Source organism: Phycodurus eques, chromosome 8 (genome assembly GCF_024500275.1).
Source record: "Phycodurus eques isolate BA_2022a chromosome 8, UOR_Pequ_1.1, whole genome shotgun sequence".
NCBI lineage: Eukaryota > Metazoa > Chordata > Actinopteri > Syngnathiformes > Syngnathidae > Phycodurus > Phycodurus eques.
In genome coordinates, this window is record NC_084532.1 from 12983038 (window position 1) to 13010276 (window position 27239).

The following is a 27239-nucleotide window of genomic DNA, read 5'->3' on the forward strand; positions in this document are numbered from 1 at the left end:
TCTGATTAGTGGAAAGGGTATTTGAGTTTCTTGAGTAGCGCTATATAAATTTTATGTATTATTATTATCATTAAAATTATTATTATTATTAAATAAAAAGCTTTAATAATCTCATTAGAGACACAGAGGGAACTATATGCATTTATTATTAATTTACATTTATTTTAAATATGTGTGCTTGTTTTCATGTGCTTGACCGACTCAACATTAGCCGTTAGCTTGAAGAAACGGCTGCTAGTGAACGCTATCCCCATGAGGACTTCAGGACTTGCGGTTAAAATCACTCATGAGTACGTTCACTGCGTAGTACGCCGTTCCTTGCGCAAGCGAATCACTCATCGTACTAGTAAATCGCTCCTAAGTGGATCACAATCAAAGAGGTTCAACGAACGAATCACTCTTTAGGCACGGTGGGTGACTGGTTAGAGCATCTGCCTCACAGTTCTGAGGACCGGGGTTCAATGCCTGTGTGGAGTTTGCATGTTCTCCCTGTGCCTGCGTGGAGTTTCTCTGGGCACCCCGGTTTTCTCCCACATCCCCAAAACATGCGTGGTAGGTTGATTGAAGACTCTAAATTGCCCGAAGGTGTGAATGTGAGTGCAAATGGTTGTTTGTTTATATGTGCCCTGCGATTGGCTGGCAACCAGTTCAGGGTGTACCCCGCCTCTTGCCCGATGATAGCTGGGATAGGCTCCAGCACCCCCGCGACCCCAGTGAGAAGAAGGGGCTCAGAAAATGGATGGATGGATATTATTAGTGTTGACGTAATATTTTTTAAATCAGTACTGTTTAACCCAAAGACTAAATTACTATTAAAAAAATACAAATATTAACTGTAAAAAAAGAAAAATTGACTTTAAAAATAATTCCTTATGAAAGAAAATAGAAACATCATTTTCTTTTGGGATACGAGAGATTTGCAAATTTGTTATGTACGTTTCTAAATAGATAGGTTTTAGCAACACAACAGACTATAATTTGGCGCCATCTTGTGGTCAACGAAGGTTGCGATTTCTTTTTGGTAAACGGAAGTTGACTACTAATCAATACTACGCATGCGTACATTATCCGCCCTCTTGGCTCAATACTTATGGTGCGCCATCAAAGACGAACAACAGGGGGCGCTGTCCACCCACTCCTCGCGGATGCAAGCAGGTCACGTGGCCTCCGCCACTGTTTGGATTCCGGGCTCGCCTGAGACAGGCGGGGCCGAGATGGCCGACAACTGCAAACCCGTGCACATTCTTTGAGAAACAAACATATTCGGCAATTCCAGCTATTTTCATGCAGTACCTCAGAAAGCCCGTTACTCGATTCCTGTCAGAAGTCATGGAGATAACGTCGGACGGAGAGGCGGCGGAACGCAGGTGAGTGAGTGACAGCCGGGGATGTGTCTTGCTCTGTACGGGTATAGTCGGCTGAAGGTTGAAACGCATGTCTAATACATGTAGACCACGCTGGGCATATTGACGACGTGACACCGCTCTCCTGAATTGTGCGTTTACATAGGCACCTGTCAGCTGGCAAAACTGATAAAGCTAACACCTAGCTGCTAGGCTAATTAGCTGGCATTCATGTTGACAGTTGTCAAGTTCACAAACAGAAACTATACTCATTTAAAAAATATATATATATATTTATATTTATATTTATATATATATATACGCGTTGTTAGTTGGCGTGTGGTAGGGCAGTGTGTGCGCTGGAAGCGAGCGCTTTGACCTTGTGTTTTCTCAGAAACTGTCGTTTTGGAACAGTCTTATTCTGGAATTTTACTCGTCAGGCCTGCCTGGTGAGGAGTGCTGACACAAACACACAGGTCGGAGCCGAGCGCTTTTCTGGTGCTGTTGCTTTGGTCTGAATGCGGTAGCTCCCCCTTTACCATTCGTTTTATGAATACAGTACCGCACTGGGGGTCCTAAGTGTTCATACCACGGTTCAAACTTAACATACTTTGTACTAACGTCGAGACGCGCCCTAGGGGACGATAGTAACAGTAACCTGAGGTAACGCACTAGTGAAGTCGAAAGTGGAAAAAAAACAGTAAAACACTTATAGGCGATAAATATAAAAGTCAAATATAAAACGGTAAGTATATAACAACATACTAAATGCTTTCATACAATACACTGTACAATATTGCTTCCTGTAATATATCAAATCAAATATACAGTGAACCCCCGACATTTGCGGGGGAAACAGAACAAACTAGGCTTGCAACTAACAGTGAAAATCTGGAAAAAGTTGATGCCATCCCTATTAAAGAGGTTTGTAATTGCTTATAGATGCCACAAAATGACGTTAAAGCACTTAAGGATCATAAAGCATCAACACCACGCAGCTAGCATGTATACCTGGTCTATCCAAACTATGGCCCTGGGGCCATTTTGGGGCACGCCCATTTTTCGGCTCCATCCCCTACCATATGCTAAAAATAACTTAAGAAAAATCTGAGAAGGGGCCCAATAACTTCATGGCACTGTATACAGAAAACAAATCAATCAACACAAGGTAAACAAAGAAATGATAATAAAGGGAATCTACAATGTCTATGTTGGAGGAAGTAAAAAAACGGGTCCTACCCCTAATACTGCGAACATACCTGACTAGTATAATAGTAATGATTTAGGAAGCTGGTTGTACATATTCTAAGAATTCTTGAACAAGCCGGTCCATGTAAAGTGGTATTGACATAATAAAGTACTAAATTAATCATATGCATTATATTGTGAGTATCGATATATTCATCCGTCCATTTTCTTTACCGCTTAACCTCACTAGGGGCTGCTGGAGCCTATCCCAGCCATCTTCGGGCTGAACCGGTCGCCAGCCCATCGCAGGGCACATACGTATAAACAAACAACCATTCGCACTCACATTCACACCTACGGGCAATTTAGAGTCTTCAATCAACCTACCACACACGTTTTTGGGATGTGGGAGAAAACCGGAGTGCCCGGAGAAAACCCACGCAGGCACGGGGAGAACATGCAAACTCCACACAGGCGGGGCCTAGATTTGAACCCCGATCCCCAGAACTGTGAGGCAGATGTGCTAACCACACATGCATACCTAATACAAATAACTATAAATAACTATGAATAAAGGGTCCATCCAAGTTTAATGGAGATTGACAGTTGAAATACATACAAACTGCAATATTCAAGCTAGCTTTTCATCATACTCATAGTTAATCAATATTAGTGTGTTTATCTCTCATATATACATATACACAACATACAATATTTTATTTTATTCCCTTATACCTGATTCATATATTTCTTTGTCACTCTTGTTTTAAACAACTTTTTAAACATAATTAGGGAGCTATGTTTTCAATTCATTGTCATAATCATTCCATAAGTAAATTCCTTTTATGGAAACACATCTCTGTTTTATATGTTATTGCTTTAGATTTTTTAAGTATCCCTGTTCCTCTCGGATTATAACAACTGTCTCTTATCTTGAACAGCCTCTGTGTAGTGAGAGGAAGTGAATTGTTGTGTATTTTATACATCAGCTGTGCTGTTTTGAATTCAATCAAGTCATAGAATTTGAGTGCGTACATCGTTGATTGGTTGGTTCTATGGGACCAGATCGATTAATAATTCCGATTGCCTATTTTGTAGATGGAATACTGAGTAAGTGTTGGGTTTATACATATAGCCCCATATTTCAACAGAATAAGTCATATACTGTATGACAGTACCAGTGAACAGTAGAGTGTGTATAATTATGTTTTGTTTAAGACATCCTTAGATTGCTGTAGAATAGTAATTACTCCAAGGAATTTATTTTCACACGCTTTCTGTCTTAGTGGAGTTAATCATGATTGTTGCCTGTTTATTTATCTGTCTAATGCCAAAAAATGATCACCTTTGTTTTCACCTCCTTTTCCACAGTAGTTAGAAGTTGTTCTAGGTTTTTTCCTGACACACACACACGCACAAAAGATATCTTAACCTTCTTGTTCTGGAATTTTCCTCCTTGGCATGTGTATGTAGAGATGTACAATACATGACTTATCAAATAGATAATGTGATCATGTGATCTGATAAGTAGTTTTTCAGATATAAACCTTGCCGTGCCTTTTGCAGGTTCCATAGCTTTTTACAAACCTCCTTCAGTGAGTCAGCAGCGTCTTTAAAATCTGATTACATTTATTGTCATTGTGTGGAGTGCAGTCACACAGCCAAGGAGTTCTTGTTAGTCTGTAGTTCATCCTTCCTTCTCTCTAGCATATTTCAAGACTGGCTGTTAAAGAACAGGTCACATGTCAGCAGAAGCCATATAACCAGTGTTTCCTAATTGACCCTCAAGGAATGCCCGAGTTGCTCATCCCCACTGAGAAGGCATTTAATTGTTGCTTTGATTTAATGGCAGCGTTTCAGCAGCCTTCCTGTCTGCTGACTTGAGGCAAAAGGAAGTTAGTCCTATGTCAGTGCTTAATAGCTTCAGGAAAGTAAACTTTTATTGACATTTTTGGTGCATCAGCATTCCACTGCTGTGACTTGAGTATGAAAATGCAAAATAACTGTGAGAAGGGAGTTAGTCACTGTTTGGAATACCGCATGTCATTCTGAAGACAATGCACCCATATTGCATTTCTGAGTGTTCCTCTGCAGGCACAATGAACAGATGATGGCTGACATAACAACACGAGGTCATGCACATTTTGTGCTTGTGTTTGGCTAAAAGCGCAGTGGAACCTCCAACCTTTATTAACACAACAATGTTTTAAGTAGTTTCAACATGCAGTTGATAGGGGTATAACAGAAGCTAAAATGAAGCTAAAATACTCAGTTATGCTTTCATCTGCATGTTATGTTTGGTACAATTAATTTGTCTATGCCACTTATATTAATTATATTGATCATGTTTTAGTGAGCATCCAGAGCCTTTCCTATGTTGCAGTATGTTCAGTTTACTGTTCTGTGGTCCTCATCACACTTTCCTGGTTTGCCTTCAATGTTTTTGTGGCGGCATCACACAAAGCCAAAGAAAAAGCAAAGCACACTTTGTGAGTTAATCCTTTCGATGGTCACCAAGCTGAAATCTCCCAACATTTGCTGACAAAAATTTAGGACAAATTGTACAACGTTTGAGGCATACGACTGTGGAAATTCTTAAAACCTCTACTCTTGAGGATTTTGAACTCAAAAGGATTTATCTATTGCAAAATAGATGATTTGTCTGTTATTTTTTAGCTCTCAGCACTTTCACTTTTTTTTTTGCTGATTCTAGTTTTAAGGGAAGTTACTGGAATTTAGCAATTCCTGAAAATATATTTAATTTTAGTTGACGTAAGTAATAAATTCAGCCACAACACTGCTAATGCCAGCACTTCTTCAGCATCCTTCCTCATTCCTAAACTTGCCCCCCTCATGTCGTTACTCTCCTCTGCATGACTTTCCTTCCAGGCGGGAGCTCTGGAAGTTGTTGTCCAGCCTGAAGACCACAGTGGAGGGCCTCCTGACCACAAACAACCCCAACGTCTGGTCCCGCTACGGCGGCCTGCAGCGCCTACACAAGGACATGAACAACATTCTTAGCCATTGCCTGAAGAATGAGCAGGTCAGACACACAGGCCAGTTCAAAATCACAAGCTTTTTCAAAACAACCTGACCACCGATCAGTTTTAGCATGAACTGCAGCCAAGTGAGCCCGGTTTACTGGGTATATAATATAGCTACATTAACCATTGACATACAATTAGTGCCTTTCTTGATGCATCTGTTGTGTGTGATTATGGATTTAATTATAATGTGGATGCTGTTTATTTAAAAAAAAAAGTGGATAAAAAAAACAAAGTACCTGTTTAAAAAAGAAAAGGCGATTCTTAGGCATTAAATAATGCACTATCTCAAACAATACAATCCATTCATGGATTTATTGTAATTTCCAACACAACCCAGATTCTGTGAAACTGGTCCAATTTTTACCAGAGCAATATATTACAATATATATTACAATATATAAGTGTTCCTGAGTCATCATAAAACCTTTATTAATTGCACAGGGAGTGTTTTAAGTAATATTTTAATATGCTTAATTTTCATTTGTTAAAAAAATATATTAAAAACCTCAATTCCAAAGAAATTGGGAAATAAATACAGAAATACAATCAGTTTCAATTTATATTCAATTGAATACACTTCCGAGAGAAGATATTTAATGTTCATACTGATTAATGTTATTGTTTTTGTGCAAATACAGTGCTGTGAAAAAGTATTGGTCCCCTTCTGAAATTCTTATATTTTTGCATTTTCCCCACTTTAAGCTCATCAAACAAATTTATTATTATATTTGTCTGATGTTTACATTTGTTTGATGGTATTAAACATGAAAGCTGGAAAACTATGCAAAATATAAGAATTTGAGAAGGGGGCCAATACGTTTTCATGGCACGGTATTAACTAATTTTGAATTTGATTCCTCCAGCACTTTCCAGAGAAGCTGGAACAGGGGCAACAGAAGACTGGTAAAGTTGAGGAATGCTCAAAAACACCTGTTTTGAACAGGTTAATTGGAAACAAATAAGTGTCTACTGCGTGAGCAAATAAGCCAACCGTTTAAGAACGTTTCTTAACGTACAATTGTAAGGAATTTCGGGGTTTCATTAGGGCTGCACTTCGTTAAGAACCTCATGATTCTCTCGCATGACACCCCACCACACATTCACGGTACAGGGATAATGGTTGCCAGTCAGGGACCTGGTAACCATAGTAATAGGGTCAGTGGTCGATATTCATATTTCTCTTTGCTCTACTCCTTTGGCCTGCCCCCCGTCCCTCTGTCTGTCCTCTAAAACCATTTTCTGTCTGGCAGCATTTTTCAATGAACATCAGAATAATTGAAAAACTAAAAAAAGCAGAAAGAGTATTTCCCATTACTCATTTAAAAACTGCATTTTGTGTGTACTTTTGTTGTCTTTGACTAATATTTCAATTTATTTGATGATGGGAAACATTTCAGTGTGACAAACATGCAAAAAAATATGAAAGGGGATTCTCATAATGTCATGTAAGTGTGTTAGTTAATCATTATACAATCTTCTTCTTGTATTATTGTCACTTTAGTTATATTGTACTGAGCATCCAAGAAAGAGTCCAAGTCCAATGCTAATAGTTCCCTTTCTGGCGCTGTGGTTATTATATTTCTCTTCTTTGCCATGACTGCTACCTTTCTTTGACAACATCACAAAATAGACAAAGAAAAAGCATTATGTATTAATCAGCCTAAGAATTTATATTTCTTTGCAAAACTCTCCATTTCTCGGAAAGTGTAGTTGTGAAATGATAGTACTCCCTCTAACAAACTCTCATGATCAATATCAATATTTGCCAATGAAAACCAGTTCAACCTGTGACATTGTAACATTGCATCAGGCTTTTGAGAAAAGTAAATCTCTTGTTTGCCAAAATAAATATCATTGACATGTTCATGTTGCCCAAAAAGGCATGAAGAGCTTTCATGATAGCAAACAGAACACTAGGACAGTTGTGTGCCTGAGTACACGTTTCATCAAAGTTGACTACATTGTCAGTACATTGCATTTATGTATAAAATACTTCATATGATACTTAAGCTTTTTTTGGGATTGCAGGTGTATTATAAGCAGAGAGACTACTGGCCATTTGTGTGGTGTGTTCGTTACATCAACCCTCAGTTTGCCTCACATGTTGAACAGGTACACTTTTCAACATAAACTCACACTCTAATGCACGCATTCATGTTAATAACGAATAGAGGTATTATGCACTTGTACATGTATTTTATATAATGTACTGTATGTATGCCGTTATGATTTTAAATGGCAATTTAAATTATTTTCAATTTTTTTTAAATAAATCTCCGATGGTGGTAGTTGGGCGCATGCGTTTTATTTTCTACTATTGTGGTCCCTCACGTAGTTAAATAAGCGAGTCACAATATGAACAGCAAGCAACGACTAATATCGGGCATTATTGACATTAGGTTGATTACCATAGAAGTGAAGAATAGATTTTTAGTCTTATTTTCCTTATTTAAAGTATTTTTTTCCTTGCTGTCTCTTCCTGCCGTTGATAGTTCAGTCATCTGGAGCCTGTAGTGAGCAGCAGGGTGCAGAGTGCTGGTGAGAGCTACAAGGCTGAGCGCTGGCTGCTTTACAGCTTGCAGGTCCACATGCTGTCAGCTCAGCTCAAACCTCTGCTTCGGCATCAGGGACATACAAGAAAATACTACAACGGTATGACATTTGTTCATGAAACTGCCTTCACGATATTCTGTCATTGTTTTCTCTTCGTGACCTCTCTCCCGCCATAATCTTTTGATTTTCAGAGGATGCCTACCTGCTCAGCGAGCCACACGTCACCGCCATGTTCCAGTGTCTTGAAGCTGTGGAGCAGAATAACCCCAAACTGTTGGCCAAAATAGACACAGTGGGGGTGCGTCTGAGTTTGATTTTGTTGAGTTAGGAATGGTGATTTCACATGTTTTTTAAATGTACCTATCAGTGTTGACAGATCCTATCTAACCTGAACACATTTACATCCTACAACCTTCAGCTGTCCCCTCTCAAGAACCCACCATGCCTTGGCCTGTTGAAAAGCCAGAGCCTGTGTGTGTTGCCCGGGGCTGGTGGGGCCTGGCGAACCGCTGACTCTGCACCTGCAAGAGAGTCTTTAAACCGGAGGCTCACCACATCGAACAACTCCCTTAGAGATGTGGCCGCCTCGACCACCAGTGGCAACATGACAGGAGTCAGCAAGAGTGCAAGTGAGGAAATATTGCTAATTCCCAGTAAGCATGTAATCCAGTGGTCAATTTAAATGAGTACATCTTTTTTTTAGTTTCCTTTCAGAATCAAGATTTTTAATTGCATAGTATACTAAAACATACTCTACGGTGATTGCAAATAAGAATTGTTAATGTCCACACACAATATTATTTTTTTGCAAACAATATTATTTTTTTTGCAAATCTGGGGGAGAAGACTCTATTCATGTTTTTTTTTGAGTAGTTGCAGCAGGGCTTGTGACTTCATCTCTCCATCTGTTGAATTCTATTGTAGATACTACCTCACGAGCCAGCAGCCTAGGTCCTCCCTGGGTGTGTTTGACCAAGCCAGAAGAGAGCGAGCAGGGTGTGACACCCCCTCCTGGACATGCGTCCATACCCTCCAGCTCTCTTTCAGAGTCTCCCTCGCCCTCTTCCGCACAGCCTGACACGGGAGATTCAGGTGACGGCGAATTTGACGACGGTCCAGAGTACCTGGCCATTGGTAATCTGTGCCAACGCAATCGCCGCAACACCCAAAGCTCCACACAGAGCAGTGAGCCCAGCGAGAGCAAGGACCTGTCCCCACAGCCAAATTCTATGGCTCTACCTCCACCCAGGCGCTCATCTTTTTCAGAGGGCCAGAAAGAACCAGGCCGAGGGTCTCGAGGACACACCCGCTCGTTTTCCGACACAGGGATTGCCCAAAAACTCAGGAAAGGTAAGTCAATCTGAACTAGTCGCAGATAATAATCTGATTACTAAATTAATGGGGGTGATGAGGTAATTCGTGATTGTTTGGTCATACACACTTGCTTTGTGGAATGTTTTGTAACAGTACAATTGGTTAGATTGGAACTGAATTGAAATGATCATTAGCTGTATCAATATTCACAACACAAAATATTGGTGAATAGAGATGAGCATTTGAGTAAATTTACTCGATTGACTAATGAATTACAGTGTTCCCTCGTTTATCGCGGGGGTTACGTTCCAAAAATAACCCGCGATAGGTGAAATCCGCAAAGTAGGAAACTATTTTTTTACAATTATTAGAAGAAAAATAAGTACATTATTGTGATTATTATTACTATTATTGTTGTTGTTGTACTTGTTATTGTTAATATTATTGTATAGCGAAACAAAGGTCAAAACCTGTTTTAATGCCCAAACATTTGTTTAAGAAATACAAATGTAAACATTTTCTGACAAATAATGATGAAAATTTTTAGAAATAACAAATTTAATTTTAATGAACAATGTATGAGGTTGGAAACATAAGAAATTATTAATTGTGACTCGCGCGTATTTCACGCTTCCTCCGTCCCTCTTCGTCCTGACGCCTCTCCGCTGTAGCGTCCTTTTCCACTGTCTTTTTCCGAGAGAACATAGTTATAGGTAGTTGTTGCCGCTCTTTTTTCTTCTGGGCGAGAAGATTCTTATAAACAGACATGTCACCTTCGATAGTTAGCACTTTCCTTTGCCTTTTTGGTGCGACCGCAGGTACCCTTGTCGGTGCAGCACGTTTCGTCGACGTTGGTTTTGTCTGGGAGAAAAATTGCAAACAGGAGGCCCTTTAGAGTCACACTGCTAGCAATGGAACACTAATTTAAATTTAGCAAGCCGAACGCATTCTGTGCTGTACAGGAGACATGGCACAGAAGAGATGGATTCAAATTGGTCTGCAGTACCGTAGCCAATCAGGACGCAGAATACAATGCGGATTTGTACGCTGTAAAACACAGCATGCAGAATTGCACTGTAAAAAATATGCAAAGTCAATTAGGACACAATGCGGGTTCGTACGATGTAAAAAACAGCATCCAAAATTGCACTGTAAAAAATCTGTGATTTAGTGAGGCCGCGAAAGGTGAACCGCGATATAGCGAGGGACTACTGTATTGGCAATTTAAATATAATTTTTAGTGGGATGTGAGAATCTTTTCTCAGTGTACTGAACTCCTGTTTCGATACCAGAATAATACTGCATGTAGGCGTTGTTGTAGCGTGGATGTAGCTTAACTTCCTATAGCTGATGTCATGTTTTCATTTTCAGTCCACGAACTAGTCGAGACTCAATCAGCAGACCCACTGCTGGTTGCAGCTCAGTAGTGCTCTCTGTGTTACTTCAATTGATTCAAGGCATGATTAATCACTTAGCAATTCCACACATTCGACCAAATTTTTAACAGTTACTGAATTGAATATTATCCTTATCTCTATTAGTGACACATGATACATTATAGCCAGCGTACACTAGAGAATATTATGACCTTTTAATTACACATGGTGTAATTACATTTGACTCTACCTAGAAACTATGTATAATTCAACTGGGAGAAAGTGAAAATTTGCTCCAGAAATGACTGATAGACTCACATTTTCTGTAACTTAAAACTGCTTTACAGTATTCTCTTTGCTCACAGTTTTCCTTTCTTGGTTGAGGTAACATGCTCTCTTTCTGCTCTACCTCTTTTTCTACTGTTTGCATGAAGGAGGGGCCCACCGGAAAGTCACCATAATAATAGAGGATCCGGTAGCAGGTTGTCAGTGCAGTTCCACTGTACTCCATCACTTGACCCCTTTCACCCTTTTTTCCTTTCCACTGCATGTGGATGAACTTTTCTCATCCCTTAAATCAAGTTCCATTTGTTTTTCAAGATTGTTCATTTTGAGACCATCATGCACCTTCCTTGCTGCTTTGTGTTCCTGCAGTGATCATTACATCCTCATGAGTCAGATTATCAGTGATACTGTACATTGAAGTAAAGCTGTAAACCAGAAATTATTGCAGCTCTTATGATGTTTATAACAGTGTTTTTAATAGAGGGCCGTCATATCGAAGCTCAGCGTCCCTAATTTTGTCTCTGCATGCAAACAAAAAAACTTTCATTTTGTGGGGGGGGAAAAAAAAAGAAACCAAAATAATTAAAAGCCATTTTATTTTCCCATCTTCAGGAATGATGTGGCTTAAATGAATTTGTTGAAAGTCTGGGGCACTAAATATGGATGTTTTGTCCCTCAGAAACGGTGAGCGAAGACTGCTGCGTTAAGGAGTACAACCCTTTCTCATCCCAGCGCAGTGACGCCAGCACGCCCACTTCCCTTTACATGGAGTCTCGTGAGTTTAGACGTCCTGACACAGCACACAGTCCCCTCCAAAAGTATTGGAACGGCAAGGTCAATTCCTTTATTTTTGTTGTATACTGAAGACATTTGGGTTGCAGATCAAAAGATGAATATGAGACCAAATGTTCAGAATGCCAGCTTTCATTTTATGGTATTTACATCAAGATGTGATAAACAACTCAGGACAGAGCACCTTTTGTTGGAAGCCACCCACTTTTCAAGTGAGCAAAAGTATTGGAACAGACATGATTAAATTAACTTAAAGTAAATAACATAAAATACTTGGTGGCATAACCCTTACTTGCAATAACTGCATCAAGCCTGCAACCCATTGACTTAACCAGACTGTTGCATTCTTCACTTGAAAGCTTTTCTAGGCCTTTCCTGCAGGCCCTTTCAGTTCTTTTTTGTTCTCCCTTCAGTTTCCTCTTCAGGAGGTAAAATGCATGCTCTATTTGGTTGAAGTCCAGTGATTGACTTGGCCAGTCTAAGACCTTCCACCTTTTCCCCCTGATGAAGTCCTTTGTTGTGCTGGCAGTGTGTTTTGGGTCATTATCTTGTTGCATGATGAAACTTCTCCCGATTAGTTAGACCTCTTCTGGGTCGCAGGCTTGAGGGATAAGAATATTAAAAAAAGCGACAAAAAAAATTGTAGGGCCTCTACGTCTATTGCCGATTTTGACCCATTGCCGGTAGGTTTGTAACGGCTTTGATAAATAGGGGATTTGCAATGTGTTTTTGTTTGATTGTTTCCTAGCTTTCTGTTTATGTATTTGTTTTGGTTGATCCAGATGGGTCTCAGCACAGCAGGGCACCGGATGGTTTGTTCAGGAAGCCATCAGAGGGCCAGAGCCTCATCAGCTACCTGTCAGAGCAGGACTTTGGCAGCTGTGCTGACCTTGAAAAGGTGCTCAATTATAGAACTTGATGCTGAAATTGAGAAAAATGGTCAGATCCTTAAAACAAGCTTCTGTTTCTGTTTCATTATGTAGGAGAACGCTCATTTTAGCATCTCAGAGTCTCTTATTGCGGCCATTGAGCTGATGAAGTACAACCTGCGGTGTCAACAGGAGGGGGAGGAGGAAGGAGACAGTGACTCTGAGATTCAGCAGCTCAAGCAGAAGATCCGCCTACGAAGGCAGCAGATCCGTCGCAACCGCTTACCGCCCTACACGGCCTCCCAGTACCGTAAGCTGCAGTTAAACTTCCCAGACACCCAGCCATCCATTTTCTGAGCCGCTTCTCCTCTGGGCACATCTATAACCATTACACATACCCGATGTATGACGAAGAAGGTCGGGGGGGTTTGATTGTTCACCCAGTCAGAACCTGGCTCTCAGTCGCTGGTGTAGTTCAGCCGCATGCTTTGATGGCATAGCTCTTATGCACCAGACTCCTCCGACCATGTCTTCATAGAACTTGCTGTGTGCACTGGGACGCAGTCATGCTGGAGCAGAAAATGTCCTTTACCAAACTGTTCCCACTATGGTGGAAATATAAAGTTTTTTCCAAAGGTCTTGGTAAGATGAAGAATTAAGGTTCAGTGACAACTGAGGGGTCTAGTCCAAACCCTGATTGCGTAAATCAATATTTGTATTGGGCATTTGTGTTGTTTCCTGTATTACGGTCTATTTGATTATCAAATGTATGAGAAGACAGCAACTCTCTCAATTAAACATCTAATATTCATGTATGCCAATCTAATTCTGTTGTTTTTACTAGTGTTCCATTCGACGGATAGCAGTGGTTCAAGGAGGAGCTCCCAGGACTCCCATCACGGCCTATTAGATTCCGACTCGGCCGAGGAGGTGGAGGAGTGTGAACTACGAGGTACAACGGCAGAGAGAATTGAACTGAATCAGTGAACAGGAAGCTTTGGGTCCACATTCATAACCCCATCATCACATTCTCTTCATACTGCTAACTATACATGTCACTGTTAATCATTTACCACACACATATGCTTAGTGTGCACAATAGCTGGGTGAAGTGTTTTTGTCTTTGTAATGGTTTACCAGTCCCTGTCTCTGAATTATTGGGCCATAACAATTTAATAGCGCATAGTCTCAGAAAGGTTCCCACCTGTTCTAAGTTTTATATATGATAGGCATGTATTTTGCTCTGATTAGGGAGCCCGTGCAATTTTAAATTCTGATGTTGTAGTGGTGGGATTGCAAATTATTTGGTTTGGCATTCCTAGTTTCAAACATGTCCTGGACACATACGGACGTGCTTTGTTTTTTTGTTTTTGTTTTTATTGTAAAGCCTCCGGGTTGACTTCTTTTGTGTGTGCATCTATACATTTTATGTTATAGACCTGTGAGATTTGCTTCATTGTGCGTCTTGGGGCCCGGGTGACAATGTGTGTGTGTCTGTGTTTGTGTTTGGATGCAACGTAAGCAATCTTTGGGTTTGAAATGTTGGTGCTGTTTGGTGATAGAGGTGCTGAGTGTTAGTTTTTGTCTCTCAGATGGCTGTGAGGGTCAGTCCCTGCTGGCGGTGTCTCAGAACGGCCTCTCCTTGTCACTTGCCTCCCTCTTCTCAGGTATCTGCTGGCTGTTCAGAGGGATGGGGTCCTCATAAAGGAAACACACTTCTTGACTCCAAACTGAGAAATTCTGTCTCATAATAGTCTGTCATGATAAACTAGTTCGCACCACTCACTTCAAAGCTAATAACAATTAGCTGATTTAAAAAAAAAATCCAGTTAACTGTTTGGTGGTCATGTTGCATGTTTCATACCTCAGAAGAATGTGAGGGAGACGTTTAAGGTTTTCAATTTGGAGTCAAGCTGGCTAGATATTGTGCAGGTGCTTGTAGCTCAGTTTTGTGTTTTTGCCTCCAATGATGCGTGCGGAGGGACTGGTTAGTTATCTGTATAGCTGCCATCCATCCTCTCGTGAGTCCTCTTGTTTCCTCTGTCAGGCTTTCAGAGGCCTACTGAAAGCCTTGTAGCTGTCATACTTTCATTCATACAGATGATTATGCCTTCCTGTTACAGTGGGTACAGAAAGTATTCAAACCCCCTTCACTCTTTGTTATATTGCAGCCATTTGCTAAAATAATTTAAGTAAATTTTCTCCTCATTAATGTACACACAGCACCCCATATTGCCAGAAAAAAAAACGGAATTGTTGAAATTTTTGCAGTTTTATTAAAACAGAAAAAATGAAATATCACACAGCCCCACAGTATTCAGACCCTTTGCTCAGTATTTAGTAGAAGTCCCCTTTTGAGCTAATACAGCCATGAGTCTTTCAGGGAATGATGCAACAAGTTTTTCACACCTGGATTTGGGGATCCTCTGCCATTCCTCCTTGCAGATCCTCTCCAGTTCTATCAGGTTGGATGGTGAACGTTGGTGGACAGCCATTTTCAGGTCTCTCCAGAGATGCTCAATTGGGTTTAAGTCAGGCCACTGTTCTCTTAGGAACCTTAAGTGCAGAGGAATATTTTTGTAACCTTGGCCAGATCTGTGCCTTGCCACAATTGTCTCTGAGCTCTTCAGGCAGTTCCTTTGACCTCATGATTCTCATTTGCGCTGACATGCACTGTGAGTTGTAAGGTCTTATGTAGTAGATATATAGTGTGTGGCTTTCCTAATCAAGTCCAATCAGTATAATCAAACACAGCTAGATTCCAGTGAAGGTGTAGAACGTTCTCAAGGATGATCAGAAGAAATGGACAGCACCCGAGTTAAATATATATATATATATAAATTTCAACAATTCCGTTTTGTTTCTGTCAATATGGGGTGCTGTGTTTACATTAATGAGGGGAAAAATTAACTTAAACGATTTTAGCAAATGGCTGCAATATAATAACAAAGAGTGAAAAATTTAAGGGGCTCTGAATGCCAACGTTTGTATGCAAATCAGAATAAGCAGTGGTCTATCACTAACCTATGCTAATGCAATAGTAAATTCATAATTACAGTAAATATATGTATGAGAAACTGTCCATAGATATAAAACAATCAAATGCAAAACAAGTAAAAATGAGTACTTCTGTCACTGAGCATTCCTTCTTGTGCCACATGGCTATGTATTCTTATAACACTGTGCAAACTAAGGACTCCCTGTCCTGTATATCTGAATTCTGACATCTGATTTTAAAAATACTTCTTAGTTGAAATAACTTTTATATCATTTAGAATATTATAATAATGTTGGCAATGTTCTGCTCTCTCAAATATAACATGATGCTCATTTTTTTTTCAAAAATTCTGTTTAAAAACTGTGCTGCTTAGCTTTAATAAGTTGGGTCATGTGACTTGTGGTGAAAATATCATCCACTGAGGGGTTGCAGATATTTTTATAGTATAGGAGTTTGTCCCCCTGACATTATTTGGCCTGATTAGTTCAATTATCACTTTTAATGTTGTTATATGTTCCAGAAGCAGACATAAAGCGCAGCATAGGCTCCAGCAACAAGTCTTTCCTGAGCTCAGAGTCCATGTAAGTGAAAAACAATGTTCTGGTTTGCATTCTTGTAGCTCACTTGCCACTTACTTGCACTTACACGTTAACCAAATAATGTAAATGGATCAAAGTGACACAGTAGAGTTCTACATTTATAAACATACTGTTAAACTAATGTCTTTAGTGTCGCTCAAAAGTGAGAATTTAACAATTTTTGATGCAGTTCTTGTATTGAACCTCATTCGCTTGTGCAGGTGTACCTAATAATGATTCGTTTGGCAAGTGTATTATGTGTATCGTAGGGATGCACAAGGCCGACATGGCTCCTACCCAAAAGGTATATGTCACGCTGGTGATAGGCTATGTTATATGGTATCAATGTGTAGTATCGTAGAAGGTTTCAGGTATTGGTATAAGTATTGGCGCACACCTCGTGGATAGTAACTTTTAGTTCCTGCATCAATTATATGACTTGTCCTTCAGTTCCACCTCCTTCCTTCAATCCAACTCAGCGGAGTCGGTTGCCATGGGTTTGCTCAGGCAGTTTGAGGGCATGCAGCTTCCTGCCGCCTCTGAGCTTGACTGGCTGGTTCCAGAACATGATGCGCCACAGAAAGTATGCCTTCCTGCTCACATGGAGTACTGCGCCCACTAAAACATTGGTGACACTCTAACTAAAGTCATAACTTCTTTTGTCGGACGTCTCTCAGCTGCTGCCAATCCCAGACTCTCTGCCCATCTCCCCGGATGATGGAGAACATGCAGATATCTATAAGCTAAGGATTCGCGTACGAGGGAACCTGGAGTGGGCGCCACCCCGACCACAAATCATCTTCAACATTCACTCTCCACCCAAGTACACGAGCGCCAGTGTTTTCTTTTGTCTTTTGTTTTGTTTGTCTCCATTTTATGTTGTTTGAAACTTTGAAATGCTTTACGAAACACCCTTCAGCATGGTTATTCTTTGTGTTTCAACAAGAATTAACTGATTTAATGTTATTCTATTAGGAGGAAGATAGTTGTGGCGAAACAGAATTACCGCTGTGCTGGCTGCGGCACTCGCATTGACCCAGGTACGATAACATAATGCGCTACTTCAGCTGTTTCAACACTGATTGGCCCTTCTTACACGTCTATAGCAACCCTTTAACCCTTTGTGGCACAGATTATATTAAGAGACTACGTTACTGCGAGTACCTTGGTCGTTACTTCTGCCAGTGCTGCCACGAGAATGCCCAAGCGGTGATTCCCGGTCGAATTCTCATGAAGTGGGACTTCAGCAAATACTACGTGAGCAACTTTGCCCGTGACTTGCTGAGCAAGATTCCTGGAGACCCGCTCTTTAATCCAAATGACATCAACAGCAGCCTCTACAAGAAAGTTAAAGCTCTGGAGGCTGTCAGGGTGAGCCATTGTTATGAATGGGAAACCTGTTTTATACAGAAGACAGTGCATCATGCATAATGACAACAAGAATAATTTTTGCTAATTTATTATGATAAACTAAGAAATCACATGTACAAAACTATTCACATGCTTTGCTCAATACTTTGTTGATTGATATAACTTTGGCAGCAATTATGGCCTCAAATATTTTTTTATTTGATGTCACAAGCTTGACATCCTTTTTTGGGTAGTTTCGCCCAGTCCACTTTGCAGCGCCTCAAGCTCCATCAGGTTTCATTGGGGCCAATGCTGATATTTGTCAGAAAATAATTCTGATAACCGATTACGGGTAATAGTCCGACAACCAAAAACAAATATAATTAATAACAGGCAGAACATTTAAGTGTTTTACAGTACTTTAGTATTTGTTGAACTTTACAACAGAGAGAAATTTTGAAATTACGGTAATACTAAAAAAGTATTACCGTAATTTCTCGTGTATAATGCGCACCCCCCCCCCCCCCCCCAAAATGTCAAAGATCAATAGTGAGCATTATACATAGGTATAGGGCAAAATTATTTTTTTCCCCCCATTTTATAAATGTATGCCGCCATCAATAGCTTATGAAAAAGCGGTACACGTTCATTTCAATATGCCACCGCCACCTAGAGGTTATGAGAAAGGTGTACACTTTCATTCTAATATGCCAGTGCCACCTCGAGGCTATGAAAAAAGTGTAGCCTACACTTTCATTCCAATATGACAAGGCTACATTATGACTGCATAATATGGACAGTTGTGCTCATAAATTTACACACCCTGGCAGATTTTGTGAAATAGTTTTTTTTAAATACGACTGATGACTGGACAACAACCATCATTAATTTCTTTATGGTTATGTTTTGTTTGATGATCATGCTTTTCTGAAATGCTGGACAGTTTAATTTTAATCCCATTAAAGTAAAACTAAATGTGTTTCTCCTGGTCCTTCATGTTTTCTTTAAAGAATTATACTGTAAGTATAATTACAAAGTACAAAGTAATTATACTTACAAATTCTGCCTGGGTAATCAAACCTATGAGCACAACTGTGTGTTTTCTCATTGCCTGGCTAAAAGTAGGGCTGTGAATTTCAAAATAAGAGCAAGTAAATCAAATAACATATTACGTGTTCAAATAATGAGCTTAACTTCAGAATAATTATTTGAAAAAAATGAACAAAATACAGATAATACTTTGTTTTGATCATATGGGTACAAGCAAAATCATGCATTGTAAAAATGCATTTTACATATGTAGAAGGGTTTTCCAGAATTTTGAGGTCAACTTTGGGGGTGCATATTGTACATGGGTTCTCATGATACACGAGAAATTAGAATTAAATGGATTTATCTTTAGCTTTAGCCCATAGATGTATGCAGTTATTGTATATAAGCAACATAATGAGTGAAGTTACCGGCAGAACATTATTTATGCGTGATGTCCTTTAATGTTAAATCACATTTCTTCGACTCATGTTTCCTTTGCCATCGTGATAACTCATATGAACCAAAATAAAAACCAGACGCCTTTCTCCGATGTCAAAACATTTAATCTTTGACAGAGTTGCATTTTAAATATATTACATACAGAGAGTGAAACGGGAGCTGATCTTTTTCTTATTAATTTTTCTAAAAAGTTTCCCAAAAACATGGAATTGTCCCAACTTTCCAAGAAATGTGTGTGTCCCCATGCAAGTCAAACATACTGAGGGGGTGATAGCTTAAACGATGTAAAATCACGTGAGGAGGCTCAACTTAATATAACTATACAACTTAATATAACTATAATATTATATTATTATTTATGACTATAATCATAAAAATAAGCACACACGTCAACTTACCCTTGTTATTGGTGACATAAATGTCACAGCCGAACACGGCACCTGACGACATCGGAACGGTAGGAGGAACCCCCGGTAGTTAAGCACTGCCCCATTTACTTGTATCAAGTTGCCCACGAAGCCATGTTGTCTCTGGTGAAAGTTTGCAAAACTATCAATCATAATTCCGCACTGCAGAGTCGGCTGGTGGTAGTGTTGATGTTCAGCTCGCCATCCGCATGTCTTCAAAAAGCCAATCCATCGCTTTTTTATTTCCAAATTTTTTGGGAGCTTAAAAAAACGTCACCGACATTTTTCGGGGTGTAGCCATCGTTAGCTTTCTAACTGCTCTCTAGTGTGGTAAATGGGGCTTGTTATGGAAGCAAAATACAGCTAACACTCAACTGAGCAGCCAAAAAAAATTTCACTTTTTCCTCATATAGTGGGGGATCACGGGGCTGTGTTTTAGCCCTGTCCACAAAATCACGACAATTCAAACGTGAAAAAGATGCACAAAGCTATATCTCAACAATTCAGCATTATATTGTGATAAGTCTTGGCATGTGTTTTCAACACTTATCTTCAAACATATTTAATGTATTTAGAAACAAAACACTATCTGCTTAGAGCCCCTTGAAGCACTGTGAATATTTTTGAACATTGACTTTCTGTTAAAGCATAATTCAAAGTGCTGTGTTTCTCCATGTGGCATGTTAAGTTTAAAAAAATAATCCTTTTATTGTTCTTCAATTTTAGGTTTTGAGAATGCAGCTCTTTCATATGAAAAATCTCTTCAAGATGTGTCGGTTTTCAAAGGAGTAAGCTTTGTTTATTGTTTTGACAGTCACCATCATGTCACATCATTTGGGCTTATGTGTGCAAAATGTCTTCCTGTATGACACCACACACCAATAATAATGGGTGTGCTTGTCGTCTCTCAGGGTCCTTGAGCAGTTTGACATCCTTCCTGGTCACTTGACCGAGGACCTTTACTTATTTTCCCTAAATGATCTCTCGTCCGTGCGCAATGGAGAATTGGCCCCCCGAATGAAGGAGCTGCTTAAACTTGGGACTGTGCATGTAGCAGGCTGCGTGGTAAGAGAACCTTGGGTTTTATTCAGAATATCAAGTGTTTATTTATTGACTCTGTTTGTTGTCACTTAACCTGTCACTATAACTGATCTTAAAGGGTTTCTTTGCCCTGTTCTGGTCTTCCCAATCCCAAAGGTTATCCAAATTTCAAAATATTTGAGGTAGCTGAAGTCTTAGCCTTGTTTTTTAGAACACAATCCTTAGTTAATATTTGTAAAAGTTGTAGGGATTTATAGTAGCACCTTTAAGGTTGAATTTGAAGGATGAAAGTTGACCTAATTTATTTTCAATTAAAAATACATTTTTCTATTGGAAATAATAGAAATATCCTCTTCCTGTCACCACTGTAAAACGTTTTAACTGTGCACTAACCTTTAAAGCAACATTTAACAAATATCTTAAGAGTCAAATGAATGTAAAAACAAGTTAACCCCAACAATTAATAATATAATTAAACACACAGATGACATAATGTGCTGTCTAACCGTGCTTTCATGGTCTTCTCAATAACTCTTGTTGAAGCTGATATTTCCTTTAAAATTTGTACTGCAAGTGAGTCACAAAAAGCCAGAGAACAAAGAAAACACAAACACAGAGTTAACCCTTTAATTCCTACCGACTAGTGCGATATGCTTATGTGACGTCATGTATGACGCCATCAAAGTTTTGGGAGATTTCGGAGGCATATTTTACCCCAAAAGGTTTTTTTTTTTTTTTTTTTTTTTTATAAACTGTGAACAAAATAGGAATCCTGTTTCCCAAAAAGAAAAAAAAAAAAAAAAACAGTAAAAATGACATTTTACACAAGCGGGCACACGTAGCTCAGATATAAAATGGAGATGTTTGCTGTAATTTCTCAACCAATCACAACTTTTAACCAAATTCAAACTAACCCAAGTTTCATATTTGCTCATGTTTTTTTTTCTGTCAGTTCTTTGTAGAGACGACACACTGTTCTAATTATACACATCAAACAAATTACTGGGGGTCTTCGGTTTATGGCCAAGACGTATCCCACATTTGTATGCGTTGTTTACCTAAGCCAGTGTTTCTTCTCCAGCTGTGCCAGGCAAAGGGCTTCGTGTGCGAGTTCTGCGGCAACGACAAAGACATCATCTTCCCCTTTCAACTGAGCAAGTGCCAGCGCTGCGAAGGTGAGCCCGCTCTGCTGGTAGCAGGCCTGGGCGGCCTACGAGCGCCCCCTCGCCGCAGCTCCGCTCCCGTTATCTGGATAGACTGGAAGCTCTCCAAACCTCGTAGGCTGGCAAGGGCCCTCTCCAAGGACCGGAGGGAGGGGGAAGGCGGGGAGGAGGATTTAGAGTCAGCTGAGGGAGCGGAGAGCGGGGACCAAGAGGAGTCAACAGACAATACAGAAGCGAGAGTGGAAAAAGTGGGATTATTTCAGGGTTTCTCCCCTGGGAAATTTGCAAAAGCTTTTTCCTGGCACCACAGAACTGAAGACAAGCAGGAGGTGTTGGGAGGGAGCGAGTCTGAGAAGGAAGGAGGAGAAGACTGTGATCAAGGAAGTGAGGCGAGAGATGATTCTTTCAACAAAGAAAGGTCAAAGAGTGAAGAAGCGGAAGATGGTCATGAGAAAAGAATCAGTTTACTTAAAATTCTCCACTTAGAGCGACTGAAGAAGAGCCTCTCTAAGAGTAACAGAAAGAATAGTGACAGCGAGACGTGTAGCAGCCAGGAAAGTTTAGATGAACTGGGAACAGATCAAGGGAGGAAGGAGAGATGGTTTGGCCGTCTAGGCAGGACCTTCTCTAAAGGAGATTCCAGTGACAGCAAAACAGAAGCGAAAGAGGAAGACATACAAGAAGAGCCTGAGAGAATGTTATCAGAGCCAGGAGGTGGCACTATGGAGGTGGCAGAGGGGAAAGCCAGAGAAGTGGCGAAGGAGAGTGAGGAAAGAGAGGAGAAAGTTGCCATCTCCAAAGTGCTGAAACTATCGGCCGTGTTTTCTCGAGAGCCGAGCATGAGCGAGGAAGACAGCGGTGGTACGGGTGACGGGCAAGTGGATTCGGCTCCGATCCAGACCAACTGGCGAGCTCGAAAGACTCGCAAAGCCCGGAGAGTCACTGGAGGCAGAAAGACCTGTGAGGGGAGGGAGGGTGAGAGCAAGATGGTGGGGGGCAATGCAGACGACATTCATGGTTGAGAAATAACAGACTTGGGTATGTACAGTTGAGCACAAAATGAGTCATACCCTGGCCAAATTTTTAGTAACTGATTTGGTAAATGGCTATCTTGTAAACTCCATTTTCCGAGAACAGCTACTGAAGCAGCAACTCAAGTCATTATGTACATTTGACAGACTTAAGGGTTCTCTTATTGTGTCTGCTTTTGCTATGTAGGGAGCACTCGATTAGATATTTTTTAAACCAATTATCTAATGAAAGGTAAATCAAGTGAGTTTATAGAGTTAGGCTTTCTCTATACTATCACATATTTTCTTTCCTTACCTTTGTATGGATGAGAGGCAATTGTTGCATGGATTATCAGCAAAGACGTTATTAGACACATTCATGAAAATTGATTGAACTCTTAATTTTAATGTGACGGTGAGTTGCACTGTTTTTATTTTTTATTTTTTTATTTTATTTTATTATTTTTGTTTTTTTTTTTTAAATGAAGTGTTTTAGCCTCTCTCCTTTTGACTGAGCATTCCTCAGCTTTTCGGCTGTGTGGTGGTTTCCCGTTTGTTCTTCCTAACTCTCTGCACTTTGGTGTGGTGGGGAATTTATATATTGTGGTCACGTGGCTTGTCGATGTGCACAGATGGTGGCTGGCTAATATTTTTGGGGCAATTATTTGGTGGTGGATGACTTCAGTTGAAAATGTTGGGATAACTAAGGCTGCATGCAGTGTCCTTTTCTTTGTTGCTTTGCTCCTGCACTCAATACCCTCTTTCACACGGAGATCCTGCAAAACTGGTGCAACAGAGCTTTAACATAAGATCAGGAATTAATCAGCCTGTTCCTTTTCAGGGTAGCTGCATGTTTAAGGATGCCAAAACTTTTAAAGACAAATTGAAGACTGCTTAGTCATTCACTAAATGAGTCGAGGAGGAGTTAGTCTTTGATAAAGAACTTGTTCAATATTTTTAAGATTCTATACATAATAAGTATGAAACCTTTGTACAGCATTTGCAGCTTGTATTGCATAATAATTACATCTATGGATTTGACAAAATGAAACAAAATTATTTTAAATTTACTTAAGATTGAAGGATTGTCATTTTATATTATGATTAAGGAGAAGCGAGTCAGATCTTAAACTTAAGAAAATCCCATAAACACTGTCAGCCTCTGTTACAGCTAACTACATGCAAAGACCAGAACAGAAACAACAACAACATAACATTCACATGGAAAACAGGTGGAAAAATGGAAGCCTGTAAAGGCAGTGTGAAAGGACCCAATGTTTACACTCGTGCTTTTCGGTTGGAACATTTCTTAGCATGTTGCACTTTCATTCCATTTCATTCTTTGGTAGTGTCACCATCATGCAGATTGTGACATGTTGAAGGCATTTGATAATTTTTTTTTTTCCAAGTTTAATTTTTTTTTTCAACATGTTGATATTTCCATGCTGTTATTTGAGCTTCATTCCGCATGAACATGAAATAAATACTTTTTGGAATGTTTTTCTTGTCGTTTTGAGTCTGTCCATCATAGTGGATCATATAGTGTGGAAGTTGTGTAGAGGCTTTGTAGTGGGTGAGGAAGTGGATGTGTCTGAACTGGTGAAAGGTGCGGTCGGTAGTGTCACCTCCCTACTTGCTAGTCCCTTCTGCCTCTCTGCTTTTCACCCTTGCACCTTTTTATAGCTTGCCTCTCATTCTGATTGGCTGGCACAGTTCTAGGGCCAAACTGGTTGGACTGGTTATTTTGCGTGAATCACGTTTAAGCCCTGTAACACCCCTGTTATGTTACTTGAAAGTATGGTAACTAACTTGTTTTTATGTTGTTTTTCCATACAGAGTGCCATGCTTGTTACCACCGCGGTTGCTTCAGAGTCACCAAGGACTGCCCCCGGTGTCAGAGGCTGGCCGAGCGCCGAGAGAAGATGGCATGCAGGAACATGGAGCAGCAAGAGGACGAGGGGGGCGGAACTTAATGGGGAAAACGCGGAGACAAGGAGAAGTAGAGCACAATGTGACCGTGATTGTAATGCCTCCCGTTGCACCCGTTCCACCTGGCTGAGTGCTTTGTCAAACTAACTAACTATTATCACAAGCACCTTTCACTCTAGCACTTAACACTGGAGAATGTGTTCAATGTGAAAAAGGAGATTTGTACAGCTTTTTTGAGAAGTGAGCGTTTGCTGCCATGCCAGGTGAGATGTCTCAATTCCTCTAGTAGAAAGGCAAGCTATGGTGCACCACCACACAGCCAAAGATTGTTCATTGGCACTTAAATTGGTTTTCCTCTGCAGTAAAACACAGGAGCTGATAAAATATCGTACTTGTGTTTTTTTTTCCCCGCTTTTTTAACTCCTGCCGACAATTGCTTTTACATGCTTCAGGCCTGCTGAGGACGAATGGTTTTGATTTAAAATGGCTGAATTATTATTTGTCACGTAAAAGAAAGACTGACTGACTGACTTTCAATGTACATTCCTCCCATTATTATTTTAATTCATAATTTTATATAAGAATTTTTTCTTGGGGGGTGGGGGGGGGGGGGGGTGTGCATAGACACTCATGCCTTGAGACCAAAAACTTTTTCCAGGGCTAGTATGCCTGGCTAACTGTAGAGCTTAACAGCTTGCGCTAAAGCTGGGGAAGAGCAAGCAGAAATGGTACAACCACAGCAAAACTCGTGCATAACCTGAAACTTTGGGCAGAACTTTATTCTATGGACCGTCCCTGTTGACAATAAACAGAAAATATGCCTCAGTAATCCAGTTTAGCAGGTACATTAAAATGCTGCAAGCTAGTGGGTATGTTGACAACAAACCTCCAGCTATTTATTGTTTTTTTTATTTTGTATTTTTTTTAGGACTTCAAATGCAGAGAATATAGCTTCACAACAATTTATTTTTTGCAAGTATTTTGGCACAGCATTATTGGTCAATGGTGGGGCATGAGCTAAAACTAGGTCCAAATGATTGCTAGCAGTGTGGTCAACGCTAGGGAAGAGTTAGTGACTCAGCGAAAGCTAGCAGTAAAGCTTAAAACGGGACTAGATTTAGCCGTTGAGCTAAATCCAAGACTGAATGACTGAGCTGAAGCTAGGACTAGGTTTGTCGTTGCGCTAAAGCGATGGCAGAGTTGAAGCTTACTGCCTTGCGTTGGTCCAGTGAGATTTCAGGGTGATGAAAACATTCTTAAGACACATTGTTTTTTTTTCCTGTATTGTGTGTTTTGCCCTTAGAGACTGACATGATTTAGTTTGTATATCTACCTTGCTGTACTTTATGCACAAAGGTTTACACTGAGCCTAATCAGCACTTAGCTTTTTCTCCAAATGTCACTGAATTGGCATTCCTGGAGAAAATAAAGTTTATTGCACTGATGTATGTTTGTTTTTGTGGGAGATGGAATGGAATTGTCACTGGTGGGATTGTTTTCTGATGTTTATCAGAAGATGATTCTTCACTCTCTCCTTACTGGTCCGCAAAACAGGAGAGATGTTCTCTTTCCAAAATGCACACTGTTATTAATTGCATCCACATTCTAACCAAATGTACTTTTTTGATAATTTTCCTCAACAATATCTTACTATTATTACTCCATAATTAAGACAGTAACGCCAGACAATATTGGGAAACCACAAAAAGGACTTGTTTCCATCCATCTTCCATCACCTTACCATTTCAAACGGTGACATACTGACATTTTTTTTTTTAGTCCTCTTCATAGGTCCACCCAAAGGAGACCAAAGTACTATTGTCCACAAATCTGTCCACTAGTATCATAGTGACCAACTTAACATAAATTAACAGCATAGCTTCTCCTTATACTACAGATTCAGCACCCACCACTCTTATGTGTGACTGAAGGTGTACTACAGATGGAATTATTTTCAAAGGCTGAAATTTAGATGGTTATAATTATTTTTGTTTGTGTTATTTTATCATTGTTATAGAATGATGTTGACAATAAAAGAATGGCCAGACTGTTGATGCGGGTTGGTGCTTGTTTGCTTAACTGTTTCACATTTGAATGTGACTTGACAGCCATCAGATTTCAGTTATAACCTACAGTTTCCTGACACTCAAGCACACACACCCTGAGACACAGACACAGTGGTTGCCATATGGTGGTAGTTCAGGAAAAGGTTGGAATCTGATCAGTCATTGGCGTTGTCTAGTACAGGAGTCCCCAATTGGCCATTTAGTACAAGCCCGCACAGAGCCACTGAACACTTTTTTTTTTTTTAATGGTCATCAGAGTCTGAAATAACAGTTTTTTTTTTTTTTTGGAAACCCGGTCACATGATACGGGGAAAAAAGTAAACCCACAAGCTAGCAAAAATAATTATGTTGGAGACTTCATTGTCCAATAAATTAAAAAATCCAATTTGATTAGTTCCTTTTCAAATGTGTAATTTAACTTCATTTTTATTTTTTGTTG

At 39.9% G+C, this 27239-nt stretch overlaps 1 protein-coding gene across 2 annotated transcripts; it reads left to right on the top strand.

The window, feature by feature from the left end:
- The first annotated feature begins 1154 nt into the window (after nucleotides 1-1154).
- Nucleotides 1155-26786, top strand: rubcn (rubicon autophagy regulator). Of its 2 annotated transcripts, XM_061683196.1 has the most exons (21): nucleotides 1155-1367; nucleotides 5421-5574; nucleotides 7607-7690; nucleotides 8071-8230; nucleotides 8323-8429; nucleotides 8550-8760; nucleotides 9056-9481; nucleotides 11786-11881; nucleotides 12681-12796; nucleotides 12882-13077; nucleotides 13612-13719; nucleotides 14360-14434; nucleotides 16286-16346; nucleotides 16794-16926; nucleotides 17021-17166; nucleotides 17319-17383; nucleotides 17476-17714; nucleotides 20318-20379; nucleotides 20503-20656; nucleotides 21714-21807; nucleotides 24642-26786. In XM_061683196.1, the coding sequence occupies exons 1-21, from the start codon at nucleotides 1285-1287 to the stop codon at nucleotides 24776-24778; spliced, it is 2907 nt and encodes a 968-aa protein (XP_061539180.1). In that variant the 5' UTR covers nucleotides 1155-1284; the 3' UTR covers nucleotides 24779-26786. The 2 variants fall into 2 exon arrangements, with proteins under 2 accessions (XP_061539180.1, XP_061539182.1); XM_061683198.1 differs by lacking the exon at nucleotides 14360-14434.
- The last annotated feature ends 453 nt before the right edge of the window (nucleotides 26787-27239 follow it).

What these genes read in the sequence shown, in the direction of transcription:
- rubcn (XM_061683196.1), top strand. Translation starts at nt 1,285, where the DNA reads ATGCAGTACCTCAGAAAGCCCGTTACTCGATTCCTGTCAGAAGTCATG. An exon ending in CTACACGGCCTCCCAGTACC is followed by an intron (nt 13,078 to 13,611) that starts GTAAGCTGCAGT and finishes TGTTTTTACTAG; the next exon opens with TGTTCCATTCGACGGATAGC. An exon ending in AAGCTCTGGAGGCTGTCAGG is followed by an intron (nt 17,715 to 20,317) that starts GTGAGCCATTGT and finishes CTTCAATTTTAG; the next exon opens with GTTTTGAGAATGCAGCTCTT.